This window comes from Coregonus clupeaformis, chromosome 4 (genome assembly GCF_020615455.1).
Source record: "Coregonus clupeaformis isolate EN_2021a chromosome 4, ASM2061545v1, whole genome shotgun sequence".
Taxonomy (NCBI): domain Eukaryota; kingdom Metazoa; phylum Chordata; class Actinopteri; order Salmoniformes; family Salmonidae; genus Coregonus; species Coregonus clupeaformis.
In genome coordinates this window covers 17178673-17206077 of record NC_059195.1, presented here as the reverse complement: position 1 = coordinate 17206077, position 27405 = coordinate 17178673, and the positions used below count along the sequence as shown (strand labels likewise).

Below are 27405 nucleotides of genomic sequence, written 5' to 3'. Positions count from 1 at the left end.
AGGGAAGACCCAGCACCACCGGATACGCAGGAGAGTCAATCAGATAAAGCTGAATTCTCTCCTCATGACCCTCCTGCGCCATCATCTGAAGTGGTGCTGTGACCTCCCTAATCAACCCAGACCCTAACGGACGGCTATCTAGGGCATGGACGGGAAAAGGCTTATCCACTGGAAGGAGGGGAATCCCTAACTCTACACAGAACTGGCGATCTATAAAATTCCCAGCTGCGCCTGAATCTACCAGCGCCTTATGCTGGGAACGAGGTGCAACCTGTGGGAAACAAACAGGCAAGGTTAGGTGCACGACAGAAAGCTCTGGGTAAGCAGGGCGCCTACTCACCTGGGGGGACCCCCAATGCTAGACCTGCCATCTCCTCCCCTGGAGGACCCGCCCCCAGCACCCTAGCCGCAGTGTGCCCTCCACGACCACAGTTGGTGCAAGGGCCAGGTCCCCGTGGGCTCCTCCTCCTCCGTTCCCCAGCGCCAGCACCCCGAGCTCCATAGGACTCGGCTCGGAGGCGCTGGAGAGTGGAATGGGCGAACCCCCCTCCGGGACGCCCACGGGTGGCGAGCAGGGTATCCAGCCGGATGGCCATGTCGACCAGTTGGTCGAAAGTTAACGTCGTGTCCCTGCACGCCAACTCTCGCTGGACGTCCTCTCGGAGGCTGCAGCGGAAATGGTCAATAAGGGCCCGCTCATTCCACCCTGCATCAGCCGCTAGGGTCCGGAACTCTAAGGCAAAGTCCTGTGCGCTCCTCATCCCCTGTCGGAGGTAGAACAGACGTTCCCCCGCCGCCTTCCCTTCTGGTGGATGGTCGAATACAGCACGGAAGCGGCGGGAGAACTCCGCATAGTTCGTAGTTGCGGCGTCCATTCTCCTCCACTCGGCGTTGGCCCACTCCAACGCCTTGCCGGTGAGACAGGAGATGAGGGCTGAGACGCTCTCGTGTCCCGAGGGCGCCGGGTGTACGGTGGCGAGGTAGAGCTCCACCTGCAGCAGGAACCCTTGACACCCGGCGGTGGAGCCGTCGTACGCCCTCGGGAGCGAGAGCCGATCCCACTGGGTTCCGGAGATGAAACCGGAGGGCTGACCGCTGGAGCTGGGTCGGTGGTTGGAGGTGTGGGCACCCCGCTGGTCTCCAATCGGTGTAGAGTGTTCATCACCCTCTCCAGGGCGTGACAGACTTGGTTCATTCGGTCCTCCTGACCACGAAGACGTTCGTCCATATCGGCGGTCGGCGCGGTCGCTCCTGCTGATTCCATTGGGATGCGTGATTCTGTCAGACTGGTGTAGGTGGATGATAGGAATCAGGCGCAGGAAACCAGGAGGACGTCAACAGAACTTTACTAAGTCCAAACACAAGTATAAGTCGCCAACCCAACCGGGTGGCGTGAACAATTACGCACGAAAATACACAGTGCGGAAAAACAAGAAAAAGCGCACACAGTGCGAGCTCTCGTAAACTACAACACAACGAGAGAACAAACTCGAAGAGGCAGGCTGACATAAACAATCACGCATAACACCTGACCCAAACAAACAAACTAAATAAGGGGAACAATCAAGACACAAATAAGGGACAGGTGTTATGAACAGACAAAACCAAAAGAACAAGAAACATCGAACGGTGGCAGCTAGTACTCCGGAGACGACGACCGCCGAAGTCCGCCCGAACAAGGAAGAGGAGCAGCCTCGGCCGAAACCGTGACACCCTGACCATTGTTCGGACAATTTTTTTAAATTATATTTCTAGATTTGGGATAGGCTATATGATCACACCGGTAATAGATCAGTTGGTGCCTGCATCTGATGGTCAGTGTCAGCGGAGGGAGAGAGCAGCAGACTGAGGGTCCACCTCAACGTCTCTCTGCTCTCCCTTTCCTCCTCTGACACGTCTTCCAGCTGATGGCGAAACTCAAGTTGTACCGCATTATTTCTGCCTCATGCACAAATTCATGTTGTTACTCCTATGATCAAGAAAGTGAAATATTCCTCGATATTAAAAAAGACCCAAGCCGCTAATAATAACGCAAGCCTATCGATACACTTTCCTACTCATTCATTACAGCTGCAGTGCTTGTTGAAGTGTGAGTGGAAGTAGGAAGAATGCGCATTTTATGGCTTATAAAAGTGTTGAATAAAACATGTTGACAGTGCTGAGGAAGAACTTAAACATGAACTCACTCATAAAAACAGCAGCTCTTTGCTGTATTCGTTGACAGTCTCTCTCTAGACATGGCTTTAAAAGTTTTGAAATCTCACAGTATCAACTTTGCTGTAGCTTTCTTTTACGCCTGCTACGTTACTGCAGACATGGTAATCTGAGATACCTGATTGGCCAGCGGTATGCCTATAGTGCAATTGATTTGCTCTCTGGGCCCGCCTGCCGGTAAGGCAGAGTTTGTACTTTCAGACACATGAAATAGTTCAAAATGGGAAAACTTCGCCTACCTGGTGTGCAGGGCAGCTGAATCGGGTGCACATACCGCCAACAGCGCGAGAAGAATAATACAAAAATAGGAACGCAATGCTTTATCGTTGGGTTTTTTCCAGAAATGTTTGGTGATCGACTAGGAATGCCTTTTAGATCGACCAGTCAATCGCGATCAACCGGTTGGTGACCACTGGTCTATAGGTACGATGTTGCGCAAACCATAAACCCAGCCTGGCTCAACACCAATCAATTCTTAGAATATCAGGCACGTTTTCACATTATGTTTTTTAGGGGGGAAGAGAATTACAGAGGCAACTTGAATGAACTCTGACTGCTTTTAATATAATTTATACATTGCAAACAGTGAAAATAATTCAGATTAAGCACTGGGCGCAGGCGACGGGTGCCCTTCATAAACCGAGAGGCCAAAATGTGGCTTCCCGTGGGCTTACCATCTATACCAGCTAAACATACCTTATATCAGCTAAATAGACCTTGTCGTATCGGATGAGTGGTGGCAATTATTGCTGATGAACAAAAGGAGTCTGCTCATACTGAACGTGGATCATAAGGTTTATTCAGATCAGAAGCTTCAGCATGAGTGACAGGTGACATGACACCCGGAGAGTGACGCCTCAGAATGGCTGCTCGTTCTGCCCTCTCCTTCGTTTTCCCCCCTATTTATAACAATGATGCTCCCTCTTCTGGCCAATCACCAGTCTCCCCTGGGGCGTCACCCTAAAACATTCCCTTTTGATACTAACATAAACAACATTCATTGTTCCTCCAAAACAGTCATAATGTTAATACACCACAACCTTCAAAGTCGAAGGAGAAAGGCCTTTATCAAACATACTCTGAAGGAAGCTCAGTATGATTCCGATACTGCAGTGCAGTGGGTCTTCACTATGCGCCTCGCACCAGCGCACAAACGCTTGCCACCTGTGTACGTAAAGATACCTTTTTGAAGGAACCCTAGCACTCTGTATAGTCTCTATAACTTAAAAGACGTTCCCGTTCAGGTACCAAGCGACCAGCATTGTCCATTTGTGGCGGAAGGTGTGTAATATATCCCCTCCCACCTGAGACAGAAGGTCTGTGCATAATGGGGGTGTCCACAGTGCTCCGGACACCATTGAACTCAGGTCTGCAAACCATGTCTGTGAGGGCCAAAGCGGAGCCATCAGTATCAGCTCCAGCCTGTGCTCCCTCACTGTACAATACCTGTTGTAACAGGGGAATTGGAGGAAATGCATATAGGCGAGTTTGGGGCCATTGGTGGGCCAGGGCATTGTGATCCAACGGTGTGTTGTTGTTCTGAATGGAATACCAAAGAGGGCAATGTGTTGTGCTTAGAGATGTGAACAGATCTGTGTGGGCTCGTCCGAACTGGCGCCAAATTGCCTCTTATCACCTGTGGATGGATACGCCACTCCGCAGACTGAGGCTCGCCCCTCGACAATAATTCTGCACCTAGATTCAACCGGCCTGAAATGTGCGCTGCTGACAGTGAGCGCAAGTCTGTGTGTGCCCACAGATGTATCCGTGATGCCACTTGGTGCATGGCCAGTGAGCGGACTCTGCCCTGGCAATGGACATACGCGATCGAGGCTGAGTTGTCAGAACGAAACAGAACGTGATGCCCCTCTATCCTGGGGGGAAAATGTAGTAGAGCCAGGTGAATCGCTTCCAACTCCAAAACATTTATATGACGATTTTCGTGTTCTCCCCACAGACCGTTCGTTATGCGTCCCTCATACCATCGTAAACTGCGCCCCATCCCCTCAGGGAGGCGTCTGTCTTTATGAATACCCACAAGGCTACTGTACCCAGCTGGATCCTCACTGAGAGCATGTGTAAGGGGCTTAATACAGTTGTATTCCAGCCACTCGGGTGAAGCCCATGGGAAATAAAGAAAAGTTTGAGTTGACTGTGTTAGAACAAGAAAACTAATCAAAGAAAATGCTGTAAACTGCTGTTACCTCGTGCTGAGGTTTATAAATGGCACCGGAGAAGATGGCTGCCGTTTTACAGCCCTCTAACCAAATGTACTATTATGTGTGTTTTTCCGCGTTATTTGTAATTTATTTTGTACATAATGTTTCTGCCATCGTCTCTTATAACCAAAAAGAGCTTCTGGATATCAGGACAGCGATTACTCACCTCGTATTGGACGAATAATTTTTCTTCAACGAGGTGGCCGTGAAGGATATCCTACAGACACCCGACAAGGCCCAAATCCCTGTCATTCGCATGAGGAAGAGACTGAGATATCGTGGACGTAGGTCGGGGTGCCTTGTAAGGATCCGACGGCGAGCGAGTAAACTGCCGCTCCCATCAATCCTATTAGCCAATCTTCAATCATTGGAAAACAAATTGGATGACCTAAGATTACGGTTATCCTACCAACGGGACATTAAAAACTGTAATATCTTATGTTTCACCGAGTCGTGGCTGAACGACGACATGGACAACATACAGCGGGCTATATATGCTACATCGGCAGGATAGAACGGCTGACTCTGGTAAGACAAGGGGTGGCGGTCTGTGTATATTTGTAAACAACAGCTGGTGCACAAAATCAAATACTAAGGAAGTCTCGAGGTTTTGCTCGCCTGAGGTAGAGTATCTTATGATAAGCTGTAGACCACACTATTTACCAAGAGAGTTTTCATCTATATTTTTCATAGCCGTCTATTTACCACCACAAACCAATGCTGGCATTAAGATTGCACTGAATGAGCTGTATAAGGCCATAAGTCAACAGGAAAACGCTCATCCAGAGGCAGCGCTCCTAGTGGCCGGGGACTTTAATGCAGGGAAACTTAAATCCGTTTTACCTAATTTCTACCAGCATGTTAAATGTGCAACCAGAGGGAAAAAACTCTAGACCACCTTTACTCCACACACAGAGAGGCATACAAAGCTCTCCCTCGTCCTCCATTTGGCAAATCTGACCATAACTCTATCCTCCTGATTCCTGCTTATAAGCAAAAACTAAAGCAGGAAGCACCAGTGACTCGGTTAATAAAAAAGTGGTCAGATGATGCAGATGCTAAGCTACAGGACTGTTTTGCTAGCACAGACTGGAACATGTTCCGGGATTCTTCAGATAGCATTGAGGAGTACACCACATCAGTCACTGGCTTCATCAATAAGTGCATCGATGATGTCGTCCCCACAGAGACCGTACGTACATACCCCAACCAGAAGCCATGGATTACAGGAAACATCCGCACTGAGCTAAAGGGTAGAGCTGCCGCTTTCAAGGAGCGGGACTCTAACCCGGACGCTTATAAGAAATCCCGCTATGCCCTCCGACGAACCATCAAACAGGCAAAGAGTCAATACAGGACTAAGATTGAATCGTACTACACCGGCTCTGACGCTCGTCGGATGTGGCAGGGCTTGAAAACTATTACAGACTACAAAGGGAAGCACAGCCGCGAGCTTCCCAGTGACACAAGCCTACCAGACGAGCTAAACCACTTCTATGCTCACTTCGAGGCAAGCAACACTGAAGCATGCATGAGAGCACCAGCTGTTCCGGATGACTATGTGATCACGCTCTCCGTAGCCGATGTGAGTAAGACTTTTAAGCAGGTCAACATTCACAAGGCCGCAGGGCCAGACGGATTACCAGGACGTGTACTCCGAGCATGTGCTGACCAACTGGCAAGTGTCTTCACTGACATTTTCAACATGTCCCTGACTGAGTCTGTAATACCAACATGTTTCAAGCAGACCACCATAGTCCCTGTGCCCAAGGACACTAAGATAGCCTGCCTAAATGACTACCGACCCGTAGCACTGACGTCTGTAGCCATGAAGTGCTTTGAAAGGCTGGTCATGGCTCACATCAACACCATTATCCCAAAAACCCTAGACCCACTCCAATTTGCATACCGCCCCAACAGATCCACAGATGATGCAATCTCTATTGCACTCCACACTGCCCTTTCCCACCTGGACAAGAGGAACACCTACGTGAGAATGCTATTCATTGACTACAACTCAGCATTCAACACCATAGTGCCCTCAAAGCTCATCACTAAGCTAAGGATCCTGGGACTAAACACCTCCCTCTGCAACTGGATCCTGGACTTCCTGACGGGCCACGCCCAGGTGGTAAGGGTAGGTAACAACACATCTGCCACACTGATCCTCAACACGGGGCCCCTCAGGGTGCGTGCTCAGTCCCCCTCCTGTACTCCCTGTTCACCCATGACTGCATGGCCAGGCACGACTCCAACACCATCATTAAGTTTGCCGACGACACAACAGTGGTAGGCCTGATCACCGACAACGATGAGACAGCCTATAGGGAGGAGGTCAGAGACCTGGCCGTGTGGTGCCAGGATAACAACCTCTCCCTCAACGTGACCAAGACAAAGGAGATGATTGTGGACTACATGAAAAAAAAGAGGACTGAGCACGCCCCCATTCTCATCGACGGGGCTGTAGTGGAACAGGTTGAGAGCTTCAAGTTCCTTCGTGTCCACATCACCAATGAACTATCATGGTCCAAACACACCAAGACAGTCTTGAAGAGGGCACGACAAAGCCTATTCCCCCTCAGGAGACTGAAAAGATTCGGCATGGGTCCTCAGATCCTCAAAAAATTCTACAGCTGCACCATCGAGAGCATCCTGACTGGTTGCATCACCGCCTGGTATGGCAACTGCTTGGCCTCTGACCGCAAGGCACTACAGAGGGTAGTGCGTACGGCCCAGTACATCACTGGGGCCAAGCTTCCTGCCATCCAGGACCTCTATACCAGGCGGTGTCAGAGGAAGGCCCTCAAAATTGTCAAAGACTCCAGCCACCCTAGTCATAGACTGTTCTCTCTGCTACCGCACGGCAAGCGGTACCAGAGTGTCAAGTCTAGGTCCAAAAGACTTCTCAACAGCTTCTACCCCCAAGCCATAAGACTCCTGAACAGCTAATCATGGCTACCCTGGACTATTTGCACTGCCCCCACCCCATCTTTTTACGCTGCTGCTACTCTGTTAATTATTTATGCATAGTCACTTTAACTCTACCCACATGTACATATTACTTCAACTACCTCAACTAGCCGGTGCCCCAGCACATTGACTCTGCACCGGTACCCCCCTGTATATATAGCCTCCCTACTGTTATTTTATTTTACTTCTGCTCTTTTTTTTCTCAACACTTTTTTGTTGTTGTTTTATTTTACTTTTTTATTAAAAATAAATGCACTGTTGGTTAAGGGCTGTAAGTAAGCATTTCACTGTAATGTCTGCACCTGTTGTATTCGGCGCATGTGGCCAATAACATTTGATTTGATTTGATTTGACATCATTAAAAGTCAAGTAAACATTACCTTTCGCATTGGATTTTATATTATAAGCTCATAGAAAGGGTAGTAATTTGGAGGCACCGCTAAGATTTATTTTCAAATGAGCACCGGCCCATATTCCTCAAGAAAGGGCAACAAGTGAGAGACATTGGGAGAGTAGCTAGCTAGCGGGCTAACCACCAAACAGATTTGAGCTATCTTGCCATTGCCTGCATTGTCGTTGTTGCCACGTGAGTAGGACAATATGAGTTGAGTGAGAAAAACGTTGTTGGATGAAAAACAGAGTTTTTTTTTAACTAAGGACAATTTACGACACCTGTGTGTTCATTGTGGAATAGGAGGTGTAGATGACTCTGATGTCGTGACATGACTTTTAACATTAATCTGAAGACTGTTATTTCTCTAATTAACTAACTATGTTTAATTGTTACCGGATTAAATTAATCATGTAACAATTAACTCATTACGATTTGGGGCACCACGAGAGCGGTTGTTTAAAGAGTTACCATCTCCCGAATTAAACTCTAGAAGGTCTATACCTATCACATTGATAAACAGTCAACTTATTAATCATAACCTCGTATCATATTATCATTCTGAATGTTGTAACCTCCTTGCATCTGCAAAAACCCGAGCCTTACTTATGATTCAGTGCTACACAAATTGGTTTAATTCTTTATTTACTAGCAAACTAAATGGTAACACAGGATAAACATACACACTTAATACATTAAAAACAGGTCCCTAGCAGACTGCTTGTTACAAAAGCAGGAGACGGAGAGAGAGAGAGACAGAGAGATAATATTGGTACCTATTTTTACTATTCTCCTCTACAGTAACCATATACTTTGCACACGAATCGCCACCCTCTTTGAGTAAGAAATCATGAATGTATTTACGTGCAAATGCCTTGGTTCGCTGTGTATCTCTCGGTGGACAGGACCACCCTGGAAAGGGAGTTGGGCCTTCTCGTGGCACGCTTGTAAGGCTCTGATTCTCCAAAAAGTTCACAACGTCCTTCTTCGTTGTTGTCTGGTCTCCAATGACTTGTCATGTATTCCTGAACAGAACTACATTATTTATTTTCCTTCCCATCGCTCTGGAAGTTGCTTCTTTGAAGATAGGCTAGCCAGCCATATCGATGGTTCCCCAGTGGGGTGATGAGAGTAGCGTAATACAATGGTTTGAGCAGAGTAGCAGATGGTCCTACTTAAATTCACTTTCGAAGATACTTTACTTAGGGCAGCTAATCAGCCGTACCAGTGATTGTCCGGGAGGGGAGTTTATTCCCTCCACCTCGTGATGAGATTCAAAGTTCCAACCATTCCAAATGTGTAGCGGCGCCTCACGTTTTCTGGTCTGATATGTTAATTCGTAATCCATATTTTTATACACTCTGTTCGAAAGGGCCAGTTCCGTCAGGCTGACACGCTCACTGACCTCACTCGGGGGCGTGACTACTTACTGTGCAAAGCTTATGGAAAACAATTATCTCTTATGGCACCTAAAATCACATCCCTCTCGTAACAAAAATACTTTCATCATTTTTCATATTACATGCACAATGCACATCGTATGGAAACTTCGCATATATAGGGGGTATACTTTCCAAGTTACAGTATTTCCTTTATAACACTTTTAATGACGTCACAAAATAACAAACAGAATGACCTTAGTGTCCAACAGATCGCCTCTGACCATTCCCCACATTCTACATTAGGAATATTATTCCAATATTCGCTTTTGAACATGTTGAAGTTTCAGCGGCAAAAAGTATCTTGAGACAAAGCACATTCCTTTGGTGAATTTGGAGAGGGAGAGCTTGGGCCTTCTCCCTTTGATTTACAACTGGGTGTGAGCTGTTAACCCCCACTAGGCCTTCCCTCCCCCTCTGCGGGTGAGAGGGGGTCTGATTGAAGTTATTCATTACAAACCTGATCTATTTGGATTCTCGTGGACAGTCATGACACTGAAGGTAAAGGAAAGCGCCTATGCGCATTGTAGCGCAAACTGATTGAGGATTACTGTGAGAATAAGGATGTAATGGAATCAGAGGATGAGGGAATGTCTTGGCTACTTCAACTGAAAGACAAAATCAAATAATTATCAGAGGATGCTGTGAGAAGTCTGCATACGAGTCCCAGCCAGTCAGCGCCAATGACGCAAGTGGACAGCGAACCTAGCAGAGAGGCAGGAGCGGTGGCAGGACGAAAGGATGAGGGAGCGGCTCCTCAGCACAGCAGAGAGACGGGCCCAGCTCCAGAAAGGCACTCACCACAGAGAGAGAGAGTGGAGTGAGTATGCCCAGTCATAAAAATTTTAAAATCCATGGACAGATAGGAGATCAGAATCATAAAGATAAGTTCAGCTTCAGCAGCCTACAACATCAGATTGAAAATGGACTGAGAAAATGATACAGTGAATTAGGAATTATAGAAGCAGCAATCAGAGCTGTGAGCCCAGGCTTAAGATGAGGAGCTACCTGGAGGGGAAAACAGACATGACACTCTACACACAGGCAAATCTTGAGGACACATTATGCAGAAAAGGACGCCACTGAACTGTATCACAAGTTGACTAAGGCAACACAAGAGCAGAGAGAGTCTGCCTTGGACTTCCTGGTCCGAGTTTTTCGACTTGAGACAGAAAATGTTATCAGCCTCAGGTCGTGCCCAATCAGGACTGAAATATGGCACAGAGTTAGTCAAGAGCCAATGCCTGCAGGCCATTGTTACTTGATTAACAAATGATAACGTCAGGGCAGAGATGAGAGTGCATCTCCAGAGTATTAACACCAGTGATGAACTGCAAATTGCCCAGGGCAATGAAAACAAACTCATGCAAAAGGACAGGGTTTCACGCAAGTTCACACCCACACAAGTGAACACAGTACAGAGGGAGAATAACGGGGATAGTGTAGAGGAATATGCACAGGCAGAACCCCCACAGACCACAGTCCGAAAACAAATGAAAGACAATCCCCTCCTGACTAAAATGTACATGAGCAATGAAGCAATCAAAGAGCTGACCTGTCAGGTAGCATCATTAGTACAGTCAGTGCAGGGCCAGGGTGATAGTTCAGTTAGGAATCGCTCCAACAGAAAACCAAATACAACCAAAAGAGAGAAAATAAAATGCAAAAGTTGTTATGAGCCTGGTCAACAGACTTGCCAGCATTGCTACAAATGTGCAGTGATAGCTATTGGGCAGTAGGATGTGGAATCAGAGGCAACGCACAGCCATCGGGAAATGTCTGGGGGTCACAGCCATGGAACGGGGAGTGACCTCCCCTACAACAAGTTCCATACAGTGTTGCAGTGGCTGCAGTGCAAAGGGAGAGAGAACCTCAGAGTTGAAGTTGTGTTCATTGTGCCATAAAGTTGCCTATTGTTCCAAAGAGTGCCAACAGGATAATTGGAAACAGCATCAACCTACATGTAAGACTGTCAGCAAAATGAAAGACCCCAACTCATCTGGTCCCATGACACAAAGAGAGTGTGAGCCAACTACTCCAGCTACCCCAGGACATGGTAATGTAGAACAGCTCAATGGGAAAAAAATGTAAAGTGCGGTGTTATATGGAGGGTGTAAAGACACAAGCACTGTGGGACACGGGCTCAGGCATCCATCATAAGTGAGGAATGGAGGAGACAGCATTTGCCAGCCACACAAATTAGACCACTGGCAGAAATTATGGGCAATACAGAGAAACTGGATCTGAGGGCAGTCAATGGCACTGAAATTCCCTTTCTGGGTTGGATGGACATTTGTTTTAGTTTGCTTGATCCCAAGTTGATGTCATTACAGGGACATAATTGAGGGTTCCTATATTAGTCACAAATGAAAGACTGAAGAAACCAATCATTGGATTTAATGCAATTGAAGAAATAGTAAAAACAAAAAGTAAAAATGAGCCGTCAGAGCTGATGTATGCAGTAAAGATCAAGTTTTAATGTCACATGCACAAGTACAGTGAAATGCCTTTCTTGCAAGCTCTAAACACAACAATGCTGTAATCAATAACAATGTAATACTAAAAATAGCATAAGGTAGAACAAAAACACACAATAAATAAAAATTGAAAATAAGAAGAACATTAGAAAGTAAGTAAGCATACTATATACAGTGTCAGACAGTTTCAGTACCATATTTATAATGTGCAGGGATACTGGAGTAATGGAGGTAGCTACAGTGCCGTGAAAAAGTATTTGCCCCCTTTCTGATTTTCTCTATTGTTGCATATTTTTTATACTTGATGTTATCAGATCTTCTACCAAAACCTAACATTAGATAAAGGGAACCTGAGTTTACAAATAACAACAAAAATGTATACTTATTTTTGTCACACCCTGATCTGTTTCACCTGTCTTTGTGCTTGTCTCCCTCCAGGTGTCACCCATCTTCCCCATTCCCTGTGCATTTATACCTGTGTTCTCTGTTTGCCTGTTGCCGGTTCGTCTGACCTGTCCTTTGCCTGCCCCTTGTTTATATAATAAATGTCCGTTATTCAAACTGTCTGTATCTGGATCTTTTCCTGAGCGGTGATAGTACGAACTGGCCATGACGGACCCAGTAGACACGGACCAGCTCCGCAACGCCGTCTCCTCCCAAGGAGCCACCATTGGAAGGCACAAGGAGTTGCTTCGTGGTCTTATGGAAGGTTTCCAGACCTTGGCAGAACGCCATGACCGCGCGTTGAATACACTGTTGGAGCAATTCCGCGGGTTGTATGTTAGGCACCCTACCATGATATTAACCTCCCAGCCCCTCAGTAACCCGGCTGTCAGCAGCGCATGTCTCCCGGCCACCCCAGCATCCCGAGAACCCCGCTTACCTCCCCGGGAACGCTTCGCTGGAGAGTTGGGAACCTGTCGGGCATTTCTCTCTCAGTGTTCCCTCATCTTCGAGCTGCAGCCCTCCTCCTTTCCCTCGGATCGCTCGAAGATAGCGTACCTTATCACGCTGATGTCCGGGAGGGCTCTCGCCTGGGCTTCGGCAGTGTGGGAACAACAGTCTGCCGTGTGCTCCAGTCTGGAGGAGTTTGTGGCTGAGGTGAAAAAGGTTTTCGATTCTCCGTTGTCCAGGAAAGAGGCTGCCCAGAAGTTACTCCAGCTTCGGCAAGACTCCCGCAGTCTGGCAGACTATGCGGTGGATTTCCGCACGTTGGCTGCCGAGAGTGCCAGGAACCCGGAATCCCTGTTTGACATGTTCCTGCACGGATTATCAGAGGATGTTAAGGACGAGCTCGCAGCTTGGGAACTGCCGACGGATCTCGACTCGCTCATCGCCTTGACCATCCGGGTCGATGGGGGCTACGGGAATGTAGGAAGGAGAAGAGGTCCGATTCTGGTTCCACGCGCCCACCCAAGGATTCCACCTCGCCTCCGAGGCATCCCGGAAGTCCCCGACGTCTACATCTCCGAGAGAATCCGAGGCTACCCGAGATCCCCCAAGAGTCTCCGAAGTCTGCCGAATCGCCTCTTCCCGAGCCGATGCAACTAGACAGAGCTAGGTTGTCATCAGCCGAACATTTACGCAGGCTTAACACGAAGAGTTGTCTGTATTGCGGGACTACTGGTCATTTCGTGTCTACCTGTCCACTAAAAGACCAGGCTCATCGGTAGGGGCGAATACTCTGGTGGGCCATACAGAGAACTTTCCTTCTCCCCTTACTCGCACCCATCTCCATGCCATCCTGCTGTGGGGGAACCAGTCAAAATCTCTCCGGTTACTCATCGACTCTGGGGCCGATGAGAGTTTTTTGGACACTACCCTGCCGTCAGATCTGGGCATCTCCACTCAGCCCCTCTCCATTCCCATGGACGTTAGAGCGCTGGACGGGCGCTCTATAGGCAGGGTCACCCACAATACCACTCCCATCAACCTGCGAGTGTCAGGGAACCACAGCGAGCCTATCCAGTTCAGGCTTACTAAGTTTCCTCAGGTACCCGTGGTATTGGGATTATCTTGGCTCCAGCGACTACCTCATGAAGCTGGTTGAGTGTGCAAAGCTGTCATCAAGGCAAAGGGTGGCTATTTGAATATATATTTTGATTTGTTTAACACTTTTTTGGTTACTACATGATTCCATATGTGTTCTTTCATAGTTTTGATGTCTTCACTATTATTCTACAATGTAGAAAATAGTAAAAATAAAGAAAAACCCTTGAATGAGTAGGTGTCTAAACTTTTGACTGGTACTGTATATTTTTTAGAAATTGTTGGAAATAAAAGACTGTAAAAACACTCCAAGTGATTTTAATTTTGGAAATCAGTATTCCCACGCATAATAGAGAGACACTCCCGAGTGGCGCAGCGGTCTAAGGCACTGCATCTCAGTGCTTGAGGTGTCACTACAGACCCCCAGGTTCGATTCCAGGCTGTATCACAACCGGCCGTGATTGGGAGTCCCATAGGGCAGCGCACAATTGGCCCAGCGTCGTCCGGGTTTGGCCGGTGTAGGCCGTCATTGTAAATAAGAATTTGTTCTTAATTGACTTACCTGCTTAAATAAAGGTGTAATAAATAAATAAAAAGACACGTGATCGTATACAACTGTAAGCAAAGTTTGAAATTATTATGTTTTAGTCAAATATTATATCTCTTTGGAATTGTTGTGGTCAATTTGCAGTCTACAAATTAGGGTTGGGCGGTATCCATGTTTTTATATTGTCATACAGTCCTTCTTTTATCCCGGGATTTACTGTATTATCGGCTTAGTACGCAAGGCGTGCCAAAAAAACATAAAAAGCTCATTGGGCGTCTATTAACAGAATGCTAACAAAATTAGCACAAGTGATAGTGGATTTCCATTGAGGGTGCTAGCTAAATATGCTAAGAAGCGCAAATGAAAATATAAAAATAGCAAAGACAGGCAATCCAGCTCTTAAAGTTATAAATGTATTGGTAGTAGCTACCAAATGTCATTGTTGGTGAGTTTGGACATTTACAAGCGAATGTGAACGAGAGACATTGTGCAAATGAACAAAGTTTTGACCCATTCTTGTCTGAAGGAAGAACAGTACTGGCTCTGGATGGACCAAGAATGGAGAGGAGAAAAAAACACAAGGAAATCAGAAGATAGCAGTGGCAGCTGTACAGAGAACTCATCCAAAGGGCTTTGACTTCTCAAACACGTCAGAAAGCTAACACAATGTGATGATGCCCCTGTCACCTTATTAATTCAGCCACTTAGATAACTAGCACGTTAAATGTAGGGTTAATGCAGAATTCTTTGTTTTTCACGCAGGAAAAAGAGATAAAACGCATTAGAAATATCTTGCTGCATTTTGTAACGTTGTCACGATCGTCATACATAGAGGAGGACCAAGGCGCAGCGTTGAAGGCGAACATATTTATTTAATAAATGATCACACGATCAAAACGATGACGTGACAGTCAATGGTAATACACAAACCAAACACGAACAAGAAACCACACCAAATGAATGCCTAACGGCTACCTAAGTATGACTCCCAATCAGAGACAACGAGCTACAGCCGTCTCTGATTGGGAGCCACCCTGGCCAACATAGATATACCAAACCAGAAAGTGAAACCTAGAACACACATAGACTATACACACCCTGGCTCAACATATTAGAGTCCCCAGAGCCAGGGCGTGACAGTACCCCCCTAAAGGCGCGGACTCCGACCGCGCCACCAAATACCACAGGGGAGGGACCGGGTGGGCACTCCGCTAGGCGGCGGATCCTGCTCCGGGCCTGATCCCCGCTCCGTCTCCAACCCCCCAAGGTACCCCTGGTCCGGTCTGGCCCCGCTGGCCGAGCGCACCACTGGCTTGGTGTGGGGAGCAGGAGCGGGCCGAGCCGGGCTGTCGAGCGCACCCCTGACTTGGTGCGGGGAGCAGGAACGGGCCGAGCCGGGCTGACGGGCGCACCACTGACTTGGTGCGGGGAGCAGGAACGGGCCGAGCCGGTTGACGGGCGCACCACTGACTTGGTGCGGGGAGCAGGAACGGGCCGAGCCGGCTGACGAGGCGCACCCCTGACTTGGTGCGGGGAGCAGGAACGGGCCGAGCCGGGCTGACGAAGCGCACCACTGACTTGGTGCGGGGAGCAGGAACGGGCCGAGCCGGGCTGACGGAGCGCACCACTGACTTGGTGCGGGGAGCAGGAACGGGCCGAGCCGGGCTGACGAGCGCACCACTGGCTTGGTGTGGGGAGCAGGAGCGGGCCGAGCCGGGCTGTCGAGCGCACCCCTGACTTGGTGCGGGGAGCAGGAACGGGCCGAGCCGGTTGACGAAGCGCACCACTGACTTGGTGCGGGGAGCAGACACGGGCAGAGCCGGTTGACGGGCGCACCACTGACTTGGTGCGGGAGCAGGAACGGGCCGAGCCGGGCTGGACGGGCGCACCACTGACTTGGTGCGGGGAGCAGGAACGGGCCGAGCCGGGCTGACGAAGCGCACCACTGACTTGGTGCGGGGAGCAGGAACGGGCCGAGCCGGGCTGACGAAGCGCACCACTGACCTGGTGCGGGGAGCAGGAACAGGCCGGACCGTACTGGGGACACACATCACTGGTCCTACGCCGGGATCTGGAATGGGCCGGACCGGACTGGTAACACACCCCAGTACCTCTCGCCGTGCCTCTACACCTTCCACCCCCTCTTCGACCAGTGGCCCCCGTAACCTGGCGGCCTCCTCTGCCAACCCGCTGGGCCGCTCTGCCGCGGTCTCCTGCTGGCCCGTCGTCCACGGCGTTAGCCCCCCCCTAAAAAATGTCTGGCCGTCTCTCCTACCCGTGGACCAGGTCTCCATGTCCCTCGCCAGCCTTTCGCCCTTCTGCCACAATGTCAAGCCCTTCTCTTCCTCACCCGGCTTGACCCAGTCGAGGAGGCGAAGGAGATCTGCTAGAGATCTCCCTGGCGATGGCTCCTGGACACGCTGCTTGGTCAAATCTTGGTGGTTTCTTCTGTCACGATCGTCATACATAGAGGAGGACCAAGGCGCAGCGTTGAAGGCGAACATATTTATTTAATAAATGATCACACGATCAAAACAACAAAACGATGACGTGACAGTCAATGGTAATACACAAACCAAACACGAACAAGAAACCACACCAAATGAATGCCTAACGGCTACCTAAGTATGACTCCCAATCAGAGACAACGAGCTACAGCCGTCTCTGATTGGGAGCCACCCTGGCCAACATAGATATACCAAACCAGAAAGTGAAACCTAGAACACACATAGACTATACACACCCTGGCTCAACATATTAGAGTCCCCAGAGCCAGGGCGTGACAAACGTAGATATAAAATGCTTCTTATTGTAATTTCTGCTCGACAGCAGACCAATTTTGTGCTTCAGTTGCATTTCTCCACTCAGATGAGAATTCACAAAGGGGCATTCTATCAGCAGACAGCGCTCTGTCTGATGTGGAGCTACTTTTGTCCAGTACTTTTCTTGGTGTAGCCAGCCTACTTTTCTCAGGTAAAATGCAAGATTAACTTTAAGCAAAACATTAGTAAATGTAGCTGGCTACAGTCTTTCTATGATAAACATTAGAAATATGATGACCATGCATGATTTTTTGCCAAAAATACCTTGCTTTTTCATTGTAAGCTATTTTACTTGTGTTGCTGCCAGCCAAATAGCATTGCACTGCTGTTGTCATCTGATGAAAAAACACTGTTGACTTTCAATATAAAATGCACCCATGTCAATACACAGCTGGACTCACCTGCTCCCGCTTTTTCCCGTGGTGCTATTTACAAACAAACACGTGACTGGCTCAACTGTTCTGGGGAACTACGGTAAGCTTCATAATGTAAAAGAATGTGACTGGTGAATGCGATCTTCTTTATCTCCTAACGTATTGCACAAGTTGACTGCAGGTATTTACTTAAAAACTAGCTACAAAAATACAGTTTATTGAAAAACTTCTAAGAAATAGTTTCAACGGTATTGACGGTATTGAAAAACCATCCCGTGGCTATTTCCAAATACCCTGAATCTAGTTGATGATCCCTGGTTTATAGCATTGTAAAATAGGGATGGTTTAAACCTGTGTTTTGATAGCTAACCTAGGTTGCTGGGTTGTGTTGGAGACTATCTGACTTGAGCCCGTTTTATTCTGTTTATAATTGTTTAATTTGCCTCGTAGTACAGATGTAGGATCTTAATTTGAGCCAGTTTGCTAGAGCAGGAAAATAATCCTGCAGTAACAGGACAAGTGAATTATTATGTGGATTATAATTCATGGACATTTTTGTAGGGGATGATATATTTTTTTGTTAGGGAAAATAAAGTCAGAAATTTCAAACTGGAAATTACTAACTTTGGAAGCCTTTTTAAAACTAAAATACACTACAAGTTTACATTTAAAATTCTCAGCAACAAAAGAGTGATCAAATTAAGATCATCTGTAGTAATTATTGTGTTATGGGTTACATGGAATGATCTATGTGCATTGTATTTGGGCTGAGGGAAAGGTGGCCTGTCTCTGAGGGCAATAATGATTTCATAAGGGTTGAATAGGAGCCATGTGTCTGGAGTTAGAGCTGATAGATCGTAATGACTGTACTATAACACTGCCTTATATCTTTACTGTTTTATATCCTTATATACTCTTAATATTAATATACCGTTTTTATATATTAGAGATTGAAAGTAGGTTTAGGCTCTTTGTATATGAGAAGTGTAATTATCTAGTGGATTGCAGTAGACTGTAGAAATGTGTACTCTCCATAACTCAAGGCCTGACTGATAAGAAGACCTGTGTAAGGCGTGGAGGAGTGCGAAGGTTCCGGAATCAAGCTGGGACACAATAACACCAACATGAGGAACAGATCAGTTCCAGCCCAGCAACAGAGACTGATTGTTCATCCAAGACATAGAAGTGGGGTCTAGTCTGAGAGGGGGGCGGCCTAGTCGGAAGTTAGAAATATATGTGCTTATGACCTGTATGTGTGCCTTTGCAGCTGCAATGCCCAGTGTGGTGAATAAATCTAGTCTGAGCTTTTCTTTGGTGCCCGTCTGGATTTGTACCAGAACTTAGAACCTAACAGTTGGATATTTGAATCACTACAAGGCTGCCGGCTAGAGCAGTATGGATGCTGTCTTAATTGGCTTGTCACCTCACCACCATGAACCACATGGTGGTATTCTTTAGGGTTCTTTAATGAACAACTGTAGGATGTGGTTCTACAAGGGTAGAATGAGAGAACATATTATAGACACAACAATATGCAATTGTGACTGTAAGATGCATACAGTAGAAAGGCTCAAATCAGCTTAGTTTAGGCTACTACAGTATGCAATGTCAATGTAATAAAATAAGGCTTTATACAGAAGTGAATGCAATCCTGACTTAAATTATATACAGTATGTAATAGGCTTCTATTACATCTAAAGGATAATGCAGTAGAAGAGAACATTAATTACAATAGCAGAATACGGCTGCAGTCTATACACTGCTACACAATACAGTTCTAGAATGCTAGACGGCAAACTATAAAGTGGCCCGCAAGGACACGTGACCACTGCAAGGTGCAATACCTGCGTACTGACCATGAAAATGGTGGACAGAGCGAGAGCGCTCACTAACACAATTTAAACCTGCTATCTCTAAGCTGCCGCAGTTGGAAGCAGGCTGTACAATGTTAACAAACTCTACATAGAATGACTGCAATAATAAAATGACATAAATATTCTTATATCTCAAACATGAACATAACTGCAATGCACCGTGTGCATGACGCATAGAAAATAGTTAGCCTGGCTAACTAGCTAGTTGCTAGCAATGACGGTGCATAAGCAATTACAACATACATATGTGGTCCTCTGTAGCTCAATTGGTAGAACATGGCGCTTGTAACGCCAGGGTAGTGGGTTCGATCCCCAGGACCACCCATACGTAAAAATGTATGCGCACATGACTGTAAGTCGCTTTGGATAAAAGCGTCTGCTAAATGGCATATTATTTATTATTATTACAACTTTATAATATCCCGGATTACTTTATCCCCCCGACAGCATACAGCATGATAAACATCACATATTATTACTCACTTTTACATACACACACAAATACAATTAAATATGCTGCAACTTGTCTTCTTATTACGTCTGTGGATAATCACGAACTGTCCATTCTCTGTCTTCACCGCAACTCACTAACTGAAGGTGGGTCTCCGAGCAGGCTAAAGAGAATGTCTCTGATTGGACAGAAAATTTGGGGTGATTGGCTGATGGCATTCTAACTAAAGGGTCAAACTAGGGGTGCATAAGGAAATCGAAATATGAATGCCTGGCCTTTTTTACAAGCGTAATAAGAACTCGAGTTCGAAATGAAGTAAAACAACAGTACCTCCTCATTCAACCGTCAAGAGAGGTGACCTACACTACCGTTCAAAAGTTTGGGGTCACTTAGAAATGTCCTTGTTTTCCATGAAAACACACATGAAATGAGTTTGAATAGGAAATATAGCAAAATGCATAGAAAATGTAGTCATTGACAAGGTTAGAAATATTGATTTTTAATTGAAATAATAATTGTTTCCTTCAAACTTTGCTTTCGTCAAAGAATCCTCCATTTGCAGCAATTACAGCCTTGCAGACCTTTGGCGTTCTAGTTGTCAATATGTTGAGGTAATCTGAAGAGATTTCACCCCATGCTTCCTGAAGCACCTCCCACAAGTTGGATTGGCTTGATGGGCACTTCTTACGTACCATACGGTCAAGCTGCTCCCACAACAGCTCAATAGGGTTGAGATCCGGTGACTGTGCTGGCCACTCCATTATAGACAGAATACCAGCTGACTGCTTCTTCCCTAAATAGTTATTGCATAGTTTGGAGCTGTGCTTTGGGTCATTGTCCTGTTGTAGGAGGAAATTGGCTCCAATCAAGCGGCGTCCACAGGGTATGGCATGGCGTTGCAAAATGGAGTCATAGCCTTCCTTCTTCAAGATCCCTTTTACCCTGTACAAATCTCCCACTTTACCACCACCAAAGCACCCCCAGACCATCACATTGCCTCCACCATGCTTGACAGATGGCATCAAGCACTCCTCCAGCATCTTTTCATTTGGTCTGCGTTTCACAAATGTTCTTCTTTGTGATCCAAACACCTCAAACTTCGATTCGTCTGTCCATAACACTTTTTTCCAATCTTCCTCTGTCCAGTGTCTGTGTTCTAAGTGACCCCAAACTTTTGAACGGTAGTGTATGTTTTAACAACTCATTATGTTGTAAGTAACAACTCAGTTGCTTTAACAGCTTGCCATAGTTGCCACAGATTTGTTCCTTAGGCATCTGAAATCAAAGGTCTCCTCATGGTCAAGATAAACAAATTGCTTTGGATAGAGTCAGCAAAGTTTCACAAAACGTGTATTATTTGCTTTTACATAAAAATTATTCAGTATCATGCCCACCTCTCTCTCTCTCTCTTTCTCTCTCTCTCTCTCTCTCTCTCTCTCTCTCTCTCTCTCTCTCTCTCTCTCTCTCTCTCTCTCTCTCTCTCTCTCTCTCTCTCTCTCTCTCTCTCTCTCTCTCTCTCTCTCTCTCTCTCTCTCTCTCTCTCTCTCTCTCTCTCTCTCTCTTTCTCTTTCTCTCACACCAGAGCCATACTTCCTCAATCCAGAAATGAATACATGCGTGCTCTGTCTTTCTCTCCTGTTAGTGCAAAGTAGGGAAGCCTTGGAAGTGGAGTTTTGCCAAGCCTTTATTCAGTGCAACATTCTTGAGTGTCAGTTCTCCTCTGATTACTCTCTGCCTGCAGGTTTGGAATAAATAGGCTCGTCACCCAGAGCACAGCTGGTGTAGAGCTGTATGATTCCCCAACCAGTCTGCACAGGACCAGCTACCACTCTCGCACCATACCAGCACAGAATTGACCTGCTCGGCCCTTGATGACACACTGAAAATAGTCAAATTCATGTACAGATGCCATATCTTAATTTGATCATCCCGTAGTTGCAGGACATGCAAGCTTGTAGTGTATTCTAGGTTTAAAAAGGCTTCTAAAGTTTGGAATTTCCACTTACAAATGTCAGACTTGATTTTCCCTAATGTAAAATGTATCAACCCATTCAAAACAAATTCCATTAATTTAAATTTACATAACAATTAAAATTTCCTGTTGCTGCAGGATTATTTTCCTGCTGTGTGAAACTGGCTCAAATTAAGATACGGCATCTGTAAGAGATGTAACATACACTGAGTATACCAAACATTAGGAACACCTTCCTAATATTGAGTTGCACCCCCCCTTTTGCCCACAGAACAGCCTCAGCTCGTTGGGGCATGGACTCTACAAGGTGTCAAAAGCGTTCCACAGTAATGCTGGCCCATGTTGACTCCAATGCTTCCCACAGTTGTGTCAAGTTGGCTGGATGCCCTTTGGGTGGTGGACCATTGTTGATACACATGGGAAACTGTTGAGCGTGAAAAACCCAGCAGCGTTGCAGTTCTTGACACAAACCGGTGCGCCTGGCACCTACTACCATACCCCATTCAAAGGCACTTAAATATTTTGTTTTAGTCTTCTTTTTTTTTGTCTTGCCCATTCATCCTCTGAAACGCACACATATACAATCCATGTCTCAATTGTCTCAAGGCTTAAAACTCCTTCTTTAACCTGTATCCTCCCCTTCATCTACACTGATTGAAGTGGATTTAACAAGTGACATCAATAAGGGATCATAGCTTTCACCTGGATTCACCTGGTCAGTCTATGCCATGGAAAGAGCAGGTGTCCTTAATGTTTTGTATACTCAGTGTATATATTTATTGTGTGTCTGTCATTGAGGGATATCATTGCTCCAGGGTACACACAGCAGAATAGGAACCTTGTTTACTCATGCGTATACATCCATGCCTCCCAACTTCAATATGTGCAAGTTCAGTTTGTGGATTTATCCCTATACCCCACCCCCAGTTCACTACAGTCTGAGTTAACTACAGTCTGACTATGCTATTAACCATTGTTCACATATCCCTAGTTCCCTACGGCTCATTACACAAAGCTTAGCTGCACTCAAATGAAAAAAGAAGACATCTCAGTTTGGAAGCTTGAGGATTTTTTAAGAAAAAAAGACAAACAGGCATTTCTGTAACTCCTCACAGCCTCAGTGGACTATGATACGCTCTGCCATCTATGAAAACAACTTGTAAACCTCTTGCTGACAAATGTAAGACTGTTTGAGGCAGGTTCATTAACCCATTGATTACCATAAGACAAAGGCATTATCCACACACAATGAGGAAGACCAGATGAGCTAAACTCTGATCGCATGACAACCACTGTAGGATCCTTTGGTGTGTAAGAGGGAAAGTTTATTGGTCCTTAAGAAAACAACACTTTCTCCCTTATCCCTTAGCGTGGTCCTCTGTAGCTCAACTGGTAGAGCACGGCGCTTGTAACACCAAGGTAGTGGGTTCGATCCCCGGGACCACCCATACACAAAAATGTATGCACGCATGACTGTAAGTCGCTTTGGATAAAAGCGTCTGTTAAATGGCATATTGTTATTATATTATTTGTATTTAGTAAAATACAGATGGGAGGGATGGAGTTACATTTCGGGGGTTTAAAGAAATACATTTTTCAGTTTTGTCATGGTGAACAATAGAACATAGGTTTATGCAGATTAGTTACCCATACAGTATACACCACTCATTAAAGTAATGCAACCGGATCAAAAGATATGAGATGCTTGGAGGCATCTTTATAATCTCTACAGTGGTGAAACCCAACCCCATTCATCCCTCCTCTCTTATAAAGGATGAGGGAGAGGCTCAGGGGCTCACAGACACACTGGTTTTCAGGTTGTCTATCACTGCTGCTACACACTCAGGAAGCTAACTGGAACCTTCCATCACTGCTGTTCTTCTCTAACTACCTGCACAAAACCATCATTTTGGACATTGCACAAGGCTACCTCACCTGGATCTGTAGCACGCAAAAAAGGCTTTGGATTGTGAGTCTACAATGGAGTTTTGCTCAGTAAAAAGACAATCTGCCTATATGCATTCTTAAAAATGAAATAGAGGGAGGGTGTGTGATTTTAAAAAATGAATGGGGGTGTTAACAAATCATAACATTTCAGATTAAAAACTAGTGCTACTTTATTTTAGATGAATCTGATGACTTGTGCACTAATCTTGTGCACAAATATCCATTTTCAAATACTCCATGTTGAGCAATCGTGTTGTCATCATTGAACATGAAGTAATTTGGTAGATAAATCATGTAGATAGATGCAAAAATGCTCCAAACTTTATCCTTGGTTGTCTCTTTCTGCTGGAGGGACAATGCTGTTCCCTACTGTGACCTGGCTCCTGTTGGTAGCAGGGCTGTTGGGTGTCTTGGCTCAGGACTACTATGAGGAGAGAACAGTGAACAAGAGACCCAGGGGCAGGGGGGCCCAGCTGCAAGCTGCAGCCATTGCAACTAACGTGCAAAAACATAATGGACAAGGTATGAGAAAAAAAACACACATAATTTTTAGAGTATAGTTGCTCATTGCAAACAGTTGCCATTTCAAACAGTGCTCAAACAGTGTGATCGCATATGTCTTATTATGCCTAATTTCTGTGACCATAATTCATCAATCCAATCAAAATCAAATTCCAGCTAAACAAGAGGTTGAGCATTCATTATAAAATCACATGTTAAAGTTGATACATTTGGTTAACACAGGTAAAGAAAGCAGATAGATATCTATCCTATGAGAGGATGTCCTGTGATATACTACTGTACCTGCAATGTTCCCAAGGTGTTGATATCCTACACCATTTTTGGTCTATGTCATATTAACGTGATTTAGCTTGGTCTTTCTATCCGTGTGAGAGATGTAATACAGTGGGGAAAAAATGTATTTAGTCAGCCACCAATTGTGCAAGTTCTCCCACTTAAAAAGATGAGAGAGGCCTGTCATTTTCATCATAGGTACACGTCAACTATGACAGACAAATTGAGGAAAAAAAATCCAGAAAATCACATTGTAGGATTTTTTATGAATTTATTTGCAAATTATGGTGGAAAATAAGTATTTGGTCACCTACAAACAAGCAAGATTTCTGGCTCTCACAGACCTGTAACTTCTTCTTTAAGAGGCTCCTCTGTCCTCCACTCGTTATCTGTATTAATGGCACCTGTTTGAACTTGTTATCAGTATAAAAGACACCTGTCCACAACCTCAAACAGTCACACTCCAAACTCCACTATGGCCAAGACCAAAGAGCTGTCAAAGGACACCAGAAACAAAATTGTAGACCTGCACCAGGCTGGGAAGACTGAATCTGCAATAGGTAAGCAGCTTGGTTTGAAGAAATCAACTGTGGGAGCAATTATTAGGAAATGGAAGACATACAAGACCACTGATAATCTCCCTCGATCTGGGGCTCCACGCAAGATCTCACCCCGTGGGGTCAAAATGATCACAAGAACGGTGAGCAAAAATCCCAGAACCACACGGGGGGACCTAGTGAATGACCTGCAGAGACCTGGGACCAAAGTAACAAACGCCTACCATCAGTAACACACTACGCCGCCAGGGACTCAAATCCTGCAGTGCAAGACGTGTCCCCCTGCTTAAGCCAGTACATGTCCAGGCCCGTCTGAAGTTTGCTAGAGTGCATTTTGATGATCCAGAAGAGGATTGGGAGAATGTCATATGGTCAGATGAAACCAAAATATAACTTTTTGGTAAAAACTCAACTCGTCGTGTTTGGAGGACAAATAATACTGAGTTGCATCCAAAGAACACCATACCTACTGTGAAACATGGGGGTGGAAACATCATGCTTTGGGGCTGTTTTTCTGCAAAGGGACCAGGACGACTGATCCGTGTAAAGGAAAGAATGAATAGGGCCATGTATCGTGAGATTTTGAGTGAAAACCTCCTTCCATCAGCAAGGGCATTGAAGATGAAACGTGGCTGGGTCTTTCAGCATGACAATGATCCCAAACACACCGCCCGGGCAACGAAGGAGTGGCTTCGTAAGAAGCATTTCAAGGTCCTGGAGTGGCCTAGCCAGTCTCCAGATTTCAACCCCATAGAAAATCTTTGGAGGGAGTTGAAAGTCCGTGTTGCCCAGCGACAGCCCCAAAACATCACTGCTCTAGAGGAGATCTGCATGGAGGAATGGGCCAAAATACCAGCAACAGTGTGTGAAAACCTTGTGAAGACTTACAGAAAACGTTTGACCTGTGTCATTGCCAACAAAGGGTATATAACAAAGTATTGAGAAACTTTTGTTATTGACCAAATACTTATTTTCCACCATAATTTGCAAATAAATTCATAAAAAATCCTACAATGTGATTTTCTGGAATTTTTTTCCTCATTTTGTCTGTCATATGTGAAGTGTACCTATGATGAAAATTACAGGCCTCTCTCATCTTTTTAAGTGGGAGAACTTGCACAATTGGTGGCTGACTAAATACTTTTTTTCCCCACTGTATAAAGACAAAGAGTTCAGTTCAGATAGGGTTTTTGGTGTTTTGACTTGACTGTCATAACGTTGAATGATTGCACTCCATAGTCATCTAAAAATGAGTGAAGATAGAAAACACAGGAATCTTTATTTGAAGGGCGCCTACACAAAGCACATTCATAACCCACAATTACATTTTTCAATAGAATAGCCTCTTGGTGCAATTGTTTGTCTCTGACTCGTCTTCACATGAACACAGCCATTTTAGATGAGGACTGTGGTCTGGAGCTTACTTTCCTGCTGGACAGCTCTGAGAGTGCCAAGGAGAACCATGAGCAGGAGAAGCGCTTTACCATGGATGTGGTGGACAGGCTCCAGGCCGCCCGTCTGCAGACGGGACGCAGTCTGAGCTGGAAGGCGGCCCTGCTGCAGTACAGCAGTCACGTCATCATCGAGCAGACCTTCAAGCAGTGGAGGGGCAGTGACAACTTCAAGTCCCACATCACCCCCATTGTCTACATCGGCCACGGTACCTACACCACCTACGCCATCACCAACATGACCAAGATGTACCTGGAGGAGTCCAGCCCAGACAGCATCAAGGTGGCCATGCTGCTCACTGACAGCATCTCCCACCCCAGGAACCCAGACATCTTCTCAGCTGCCGCCGATGCCAAGAACCAAGGGGTGAAGTTCTTCACGGTGGGCATCACCCGTGCAGCCAACGAGTCAACCAACGTGGCCCAGCTGCGTTTGTTGGCCAGCTCTCCTGCCTCCCGATACCTCCACAACCTGCAGGATATTGACATTGTGGAGAAAGTCCTCAAAGAAATTGTGAGTATGATCTGACTTGCATTGCTTCTCAAGAAACATAATGTTGGGTAGTGATGATGACACAATGATACAGTTGTGATTTACATGTAATCAGAGTTGAATTACACGTTGCAACCAAACTCATCTCAGGAGGGATTTTTAACCATCATACTACCAACTACCATGTTTTATATACATGGATTATCAACTTAGTTCATTTTGATCCCAAGGAGAAACTATTGGAAAAAGCAACAATCATAGCAAAAAATCTACTTAATTCTTATTAAAATATCATTAGACATGTAAATAATGTTATCTGATTTTTTAAAAACCAAAATAGATTTTTGCAAAGTTACAGAGAATTTGCATATTCTGTAAAACAAAAGTATAAATGTTTCCCTTAAATAATGTGCAGCTTTTTTC

At 45.8% G+C, this 27405-nt stretch overlaps 1 protein-coding gene across 1 annotated transcript in view; it reads left to right on the top strand.

Annotated features, from left to right (window-relative positions):
- The first annotated feature begins 24042 nt into the window (after positions 1-24042).
- Positions 24043-27405, top strand: part of col28a2a (collagen, type XXVIII, alpha 2a) — a 31125-nt gene continuing 27762 nt past the window's right edge. The window contains exons 1-2 of the mRNA XM_041859805.1: positions 24043-24208; positions 26429-27003. Coding sequence (XP_041715739.1) covers positions 24043-24208; positions 26429-27003 — 741 coding nt within the window. The remainder of the gene's footprint in view (positions 24209-26428; positions 27004-27405) is intronic.